This window comes from Hordeum vulgare, chromosome 7H (assembly GCF_904849725.1).
Source record: "Hordeum vulgare subsp. vulgare chromosome 7H, MorexV3_pseudomolecules_assembly, whole genome shotgun sequence".
Lineage (NCBI taxonomy): Eukaryota > Viridiplantae > Streptophyta > Magnoliopsida > Poales > Poaceae > Hordeum > Hordeum vulgare.
In genome coordinates this window covers 17,019,144-17,026,763 of record NC_058524.1, presented here as the reverse complement: position 1 = coordinate 17,026,763, position 7,620 = coordinate 17,019,144, and the positions used below count along the sequence as shown (strand labels likewise).

The 7,620-nt window shown below is 43.6% G+C and overlaps 1 protein-coding gene across 1 annotated transcript; it reads left to right on the top strand.

Moving 5' to 3' along the window:
• Positions 1-4,290: 4,290 nt before the first annotated feature.
• LOC123410685 (GDSL esterase/lipase At5g45910-like) lies at positions 4,291-6,444 on the top strand. The gene is made up of 5 exons (XM_045103625.1): positions 4,291-4,588; positions 4,671-4,892; positions 5,302-5,447; positions 5,546-5,822; positions 6,019-6,444. The coding sequence occupies exons 1-5, from the start codon at positions 4,312-4,314 to the stop codon at positions 6,240-6,242; spliced, it is 1,146 nt and encodes a 381-aa protein (XP_044959560.1). The 5' UTR covers positions 4,291-4,311; the 3' UTR covers positions 6,243-6,444.
• Positions 6,445-7,620: the final 1,176 nt, after the last annotated feature.

The following is a 7,620-nucleotide window of genomic DNA, read 5'->3' as shown; positions in this document are numbered from 1 at the left end:
AACTCACGGAGATGCGCATGCAGGCGGCAACGGAGGAGGGAACGAAATGGAGGGAAAGATTGGGGGAATATGGGCGGGAAATGGAGCCGGGAAAATAGCTAAGGTTGAAAAAAACTTCCATGCACCTATTAGCTTAGCCAAGACCAATTAGACCTGTGAGGGACTTATTGGTCTTGGCTAGGCCGACAGGAACTAATTGGCCTAGCCAAGGCCGATTAGTCCCTGTCACGCACTCACATCAGGTTGATAGGCATGTCGGCCTAGCCAAGGCCGACTGGGACTAATTGGTCTTGGCTAGGCCGATTAGTCCCTGTCGGCCACGCCTAAGCCGAGGCAGGTATATTTTTGATTTTTTTTTAAATTTGAGCATTATTTTTTTGAAATGAATAAAAAAAATGCAATATTTAAAAAAATTAGCCACAAAGGCGTATGTCGAATATGATATTTTATGTATGACGGTAACATAATTGTTGGCGATTTAGACGACTTTGTGTTTCTTGAAATTAAATGGTTTGCCATAGAATGTGAAATATGGTTATGCCGGTTGTTGAATTTAAAATAATCAAACAATAATAAAATGAAGAATATCTTCCCACACATTCCCCGTAGTCGTGGCGGGCATTACTGCATCATAAGTCACCATTTTATGGTGATATAAAGGAGATATGAGAACTTGACTATGGACGTGATTTTATGGTTCCTTTATTTTGGTGCAAATAAATCAATCTGACAGGAGGCGGGGTAAAGGTAGACCCACAATATGGAATGACAAGAGTGGATCTCAACAATCTTGCGTACACAGACGAATCATTCGTCCTAGCCAATGATGTGGCTCAGGTTTTCTATGTGAAAAACATGCCTACCAAACCAAAACCATGGTGGAGATGGAGGTGACTCCAACATCTCAAATCGGTAGGTGGCGGCTACCGTGGGCCAGTGCGTGGGCATAGATGCTCCTCACAGCCGGTGTCTGGATCCGCTCCATTTATCCGTACCTGAGCATCTCGGTTGTTCCTTGTGATGGAGGTAGCTGTTAGAGAACGTTGCATGGGAAACAAATTTTTTCCTACGCACACATAAGATCTATCCATGGTGATGATCATCTACGAGAGGAGAGATCTGACCCACATACCCTTGTAGATCGCTAAGAGGGAAGCATTAAGAAACACGGTTGATGTAGTCGAACGTCTTCGCGATCCAAATCGCAAGCCGTCCCTCGATCCAATCATGATCAAGTGCCGAACAGATGACACCTCCGCGTTCAGCACACGTGCAACTCGATGACGATCTCCGCCTTCTTGATCCAACAAGAGAGACGAAGAGGTAGCCGAATTCTCCGACGTCACGACGGCGTGACGGTGATGATGGTGGAGCTACGCAGGCATGGCTTTGCCGTGCACTACCAGAATAACCTACGGGGTGTCACGAAGTAGTGGAGGGAGAGGGGCTGCGCCGTGGCTTGAGGTGCGGATAGCCTCTCTACCCTCCACTATATATAGGAGGGAGGGAGGGAGGGGTGGCACCCTAGGGAAAACCCTAGGGGTTCGGCCGGCGCACCAAGGAGGAGGGAGGAGTCCTCCTTCAATTGGGTTTGGTGGAGGAGGAGTCCTCTTGCTAGTAGGTTTGTCCCACCTCTCTCTCTTTTGCACTTCGGCCGAAATAGGCCCACTTGGGCTAGCCTCCCAGCCCACCAGGGGCTGGTGCGCCACCCTTGGGCATATTTGGTCCCTCTCCGGGTAGGTGGCCCATCCCGGTGGAACGCCGGAACTCATTCGTCACTCCCGGTACTTTCTTGGTAATGTCTGAAATCCTTCCGGAAGCCAAATGTACCCTTCCAATATATCAATCTTCATATCCGGACCATTCTGGAACTCCTCATGACGTCCGGGATCTCACTCGGGACTCCGAACAACATTCGGTCACCAACATACATAATTCAACTATACTGAAACGTCACCGAACCTTAAGTGTGCAGACCCTGCGGGTTTGAGAACTATGTAGACATGACCGATACACTGTTCGGTCAATATCCAATAGTGGGGGCCTGGATGTACATATTGGATCCTACATATTATACAAAGATCTTAATCGGTTGAACCTCTATGTCAAGGATTCAGTTAATCCCGTATAACATTCCCTTTGTCCTTAGGTATGTTACTTGCCTGAGATTCGATCGTCGGTATCTCTATACCTATTTGAACCTCGTTACCGGCAAGTCTCTTTACTCGTTCTGTAATACAAAATCCCGTGGCTAACTCTTTAGTCACATTGCTTGCAAGGCTTGTTGTGATGTTGTATTACCGAGTGGGCCCAGAGATACCTCGCCGTCATACGAAGTGACAAATCCCAATCTTGATTCATGCTAACTCAACAGACACCTTCAGAGATACCTATGGAACACCTTTATAGTCACCAAGTTACGTTGCGACGTTTGATACACACAAGGTATTGTTCCGGTGTCAGTGAGTTACATGATCTCATGGTCATAGGAACATATACGTGACATGCAGAAAAATAGTAGCAATAAAACGACACGATCACATGCTACGTTCGTAGTTTGGGTCTTGTCCATCACATCATTCTCCTAATGTGTGATCCCGTTATGAAGCGACAACCCTTGTCTATGGCTAGGAGACCTTAACCATCTTTGATCAACGAGCTTGTCAACTAGATGCTTATTAGGGATAGTGTGTTGTCTATATATCCACACTTGTATATGAGTTTCCATTCAATATAATTCTAGCATGGATAATAAACGATTATCTTGAACAAGGAAATATAATAATAACTATTTTATTATTTACTCTAGGGCATATTTCCAACAGTCTCTCACTTGCACTAGAGTCAATAATCTAGCTCACATCAGTATGTGATTTACAATGTAACGAATGTAACACCCATACAGTTCTGGTGTTGATCATGTTTTACTCATGGAAGAGGCTTAGTCAACGGGTCTGCAACATTCAGATCCGTGTGCACTTTGCAAATATTTATGTCCTCTTCTTTGATGTAATCGCGGATGGAATTGAAGCGTTGCTTTATGTGTCTCGTCCTCTTGTGAAACCTTGGTTCCTTGGCTAGAGCAAGGGCACCAGTGTTGTCACATAACAGAGTCATTGGATCCAGTGCACTGGACACAACTCCAAGATGAGAATGTTTTCTTGTCGCTGCGTTTGATCTTAGTTTTATGGTTGTCAAGTAACATGGTATGTGGTTTGGCTAAATAAGGCGAGGCGAAGATGAGAATGCTTCCACATTGATCCAATGGCTGGATAACTGTGATTTTATATCAATCTTTCACATCCTTCTTTTTTGTTGACATATTGATATTGATGCTTGCCAATTCTAGAGGTGTTTATTTAACAAATGTTTTTACTCAACTTAACTTTCAAATGCTCATTGCTGTCCATGAGCCAAAAAATTGCATCATACAGAAACAATAGACCAGCAATCTAGCCAAGGCGTACACGAGGACATGAACCAAATATCATCTAACAGTAGGACAATGGAGGGAATTACATTTGTATACATTAAAATGATACATATCCTAAATTGCACAACTAAATGGAAAGCTTTAAACACATCTCTACCCAATATATAAGGAAAGTTCGACGTACCCCTCTCAAATTGGATGGATACCATGTTTGTTCTTGTAAAAAATTAAGGAGCCTACTTCCTGCTGAATTTTTAGTTCAAAAGATAATATGCCCAAATGGCTCACACTATGCTTTATAATAAATTTAAATTTATCTTTAGTTATCATTATTTCTTTTAAAGAGCCATCTTTGTTGATATTAAACAGTTGTAGTAATATGTGTATGGTATATATTCCCTTCGTTCCAAAATAATTGTAGTTGGGGAGAACTAGTCCATTTCTTTCCAAGTATAATTATTTAGGTACAGAGGGAGTAATATGTATAGGCCAGCCATCCTATTAATTTTATCCCGATCCATTGTTGATGGTGCAATTATATGCAAATGGAGTGCTTTATCTCTTGACGATGACGTTGTACCCCATATAGACGGGGACAAAAAACTACACATGCTACTCATATAATACATGTTAGGTTCCTCATATATGAGACGGCAATTAATCTACAGATTCTATGAGGGTATCGCTCTAAGTGCATTGAAACTTTGAAAGCGATGCAAAGCCAACAATGGATGAGATGGCGCGACAAAGATGTGAACCTGCTCATCCAGCGCGTGCGAAATACGACGACGCATGCGCGCGCTCGGTGGAGACTTCCTTATAAATACATAGCTCATCATCATCATCACTAAGGACGTACACCGAGCTGAGGGCTCAAGATGGGTAGTCGTGGAATATTGGTGGCGGCAGCCTTCATGGCGGCGGCGCTTGCCATTTTGCTCCCGTCGGCTGAGGCGGCCTACCTCCGCGGTGGCGGGCCGTTCGACTCCATCTTCGCCTTTGGTGACTCCTTCACGGACACTGGCAACAACCCCGTCGTCTTCGGCTGGTACAACATCTTTGACGTTGTGATGCGCCCTCCCTACGGCATGACCTTCTTCGGCGGTCGCCCCACTGGTCGCAACTGCAACGGCCGCCTCATCATAGACTTCATTGGTAATTAATCTGTGATCATCAGTAGCCTCCCTCTCCCTGCCTATATATGTGTATTTCAAGGTGATCAACGTATGATTTCCAGCTCAAGGCCTAGGCTTGCCTCTCGTGCCACCATACCTGTCGCACAAGGGGAGCTTCCGGCAGGGCGCCAACTTCGCTGTCGGCAGCGCCACAGCTCTCAACTCCAGTTTCTTCCACATCGGGGACCCTCCCGGTGCCAACCCGTTCCCCCTCAACATCAGCCTCGAAGTGCAGCTTGGCTGGTTCGAGGAGCTCAAGCCTTACTTGTGCCAAACGGACCAAGGTTATATATATATTTACTTAGCTTCACACAACGAATTGAACTGGAAATGCGCATAAAATAATATGCAACGGCCGCCACCCTAGTTTGGAGAAGTACTGGTTAAACATGATGAACTTATTATGGTCACTACTCTAGGCCAGCGTTGGATTCAAGATCTTATGGATAAATATCAAACGTTATGAACATATCTCTACTGGTTAAACGTTATGAACGCAAAGTGTAGAGAAAAAAATGATTTGAAAAAGATAAATCACTATAGTGAATATGTCAACATAAGTTGAAATATAATGAGTTGAATTGTGAATTTGATGACTACACATGGTAATGATATATTCTTCCAACCGTTGTACCATTAACCGAACACTTGATGTGCGTACACATAATCAAGAGGAGAAATGCTTCACTGCAGAGTGCAAGGATTTCTTTGGCAGATCACTCTTCTTCGTGGGTGAGTTCGGGATCAACGACTACCAATACTCGTTTGGGAAGAAGAGCATGCAAGAAATCAGAGCATTCGTGCCAGATCTCATCCAGACCATCTCCATGGGTGCCCAGGCAAGACTACTTGACTCATCATGCTCATCATGTCACTCCAGCTGTTTTCAATCTGCGTACATGCATGTTAACATCATGAAAACTAATGCAACAAGCAGAGAGTGATCGAGCATGGGGCCAAGACTCTTGTTGTCCCTGGCATGATCCCGTCTGGATGCGCGCCGCCGGTTCTCGTCACCTTCGAGGACGCCGATGCTTCGGAGTACGACGCCACCACCGGTTGTCTCAAGGAGCCCAACGAGATCGTGAAGCTCCACAACTCTCTGTTGCGAGACGCTGTCCAGAAGCTGCGGGCGGAGCACCCCGATGTGACCATCATCCACACCGACCTGTTCAACCACGTTATGGAGATGGTCAAGTCGCCTGAAAAATTCGGTCGGTATCATTCTATGTATATGTTCTTCATTGTTGGAAGTGCCCTGAGATTCATTTCGCGTTGAGTTTTGTCCAAACATATTGCACACCTTTTTGGATTCATTGTTCAGCGCAAATCTTGATGAGTTCAGTTATGAAAATAGAGGGGTGGTGAACATTGTGCAAGTTGATGAGTTCAGTTATGCGGTGGTTGCAGGGATTAAAAAAGACGATGCTCTTAAAGTTTGCTGTGGAGGACGTGGGAGGTACCACTACAACCTCTCGGTCGCTTGTGGCGACGAAGCCGCGACGACGTGCGAGGATCCGTCCACTCATCTATTCTGGGATGGTGTCCACCTGACGGAGGCAGCTTACCACCACATTGCTCAAGATTGGCTCAACACCATAGTAAGCAGTCTGCCTACAACAGCTAGCTCTTAAATGAGCTGCCTACGTCTGAATGCGATACATGGAGTCATGGACAAGGTTGCTGAATTGCACTGTTGCAAGAACAGAGTAGTCCATCATACCACCGCAATTTTCAATAAGATGTCCTTGTAATAAAAATGGGTTTAAATGTACTTATAAATAAAATTATTGTCTATTGTATATTGCTTAATCAATAAAAAGGATGGTGGATATTTATCGGTCTACAATTATGATATCTCAGCGGTAGAGATGTGTCTACACAAAACAGCACGCCATCGAGAGTTTTAAACCTACTTCTACTTGGACTGCATTATAACACTCTGAGTACGTATGTGCAAGTTTAGGGGTTCTACCGGCATTGCGTCTGCCCTTGGAACCGCCAAAGCAGCATTTTTCACAACCATTGAAGATGTACAAGTAGGAATTATGCTTTCAAGATCGTGCATACAACAAATACAACAAATGGGTTTGATCGTGTTTCCATAAATATCAGATGCATCGTAGCTATCTTAGTTATAGTTATTTGATGATTCTGCACGATGATAATCAACTCAAAATGTTGTTTTTAGATTATAGTATTACGTGTAACAAAGGGTAAGTTGGTAGTCTGGCCTCACCTCACCTCCCATCAACCATATATTATGCCCACAAGTGTCATACATGCATTCTTTTGCTGAAGTGCAGACAAGTGATCGGCCCATTTGACGCATGCATTAACTCAGTTAAATTGGCACTGTTCTAAAACAACGTCATAATAAGAGCTCAACTAAATCTATACTTTACTTGCCTTCTCCTACTCATAATGAAATCAAACCAAATCTTATTGAAACATCAACTATAATCAAAGTTTGCCGGCCCATTTGACGCGTATGAGCGTTTTCCCTTTTTTTTGTTCTTTTATTTTATTTTTTGCTCTTTCATTTTTTCTATGACCGATCTATTATTTTTTGCTCAACATACTATTTGACTCGACACTATTCCGAAATAAAATCCAACCGAATCGACACTTTCCCCGAACAAGTATTAACTCAATCAAATCAAATCTAATCAAAACATCAACTATAATGCAAGTTGGTTGACCAATTTGACGTGTGCGGTCTTTTTCTTTTTTTTCCTATGTTTTTGTTTTTTCATCTTTTTATGGACCAATCCATTATTTGTGCTCACATAGATGCATGCGGGATAGCGGTCGATTGATGGAGTAATAGTAGTAGATGCAGGCAGGAGTCGGTCTACTTGTCACGGACGTAATACCTATGTACAGGATCATGCCATGCATAACATCACATCTATGTGTTTTTCTATCAATTGTCCAATAATAATTTATTTACCCAGCGTATGCTATGTTCTTGAGAGAGATGCTTCTAATGAAAAGAATGCCCCCGTCTAT

What these genes read in the sequence shown, in the direction of transcription:
- LOC123410685 (XM_045103625.1), top strand. Translation starts at nt 4,312, where the DNA reads ATGGGTAGTCGTGGAATATTGGTGGCGGCAGCCTTCATGGCGGCGGCG. An exon ending in CTTGTGCCAAACGGACCAAG is followed by an intron (nt 4,893 to 5,301) that starts GTTATATATATA and finishes GCTTCACTGCAG; the next exon opens with AGTGCAAGGATTTCTTTGGC. An exon ending in CAAGTCGCCTGAAAAATTCG is followed by an intron (nt 5,823 to 6,018) that starts GTCGGTATCATT and finishes CGGTGGTTGCAG; the next exon opens with GGATTAAAAAAGACGATGCT.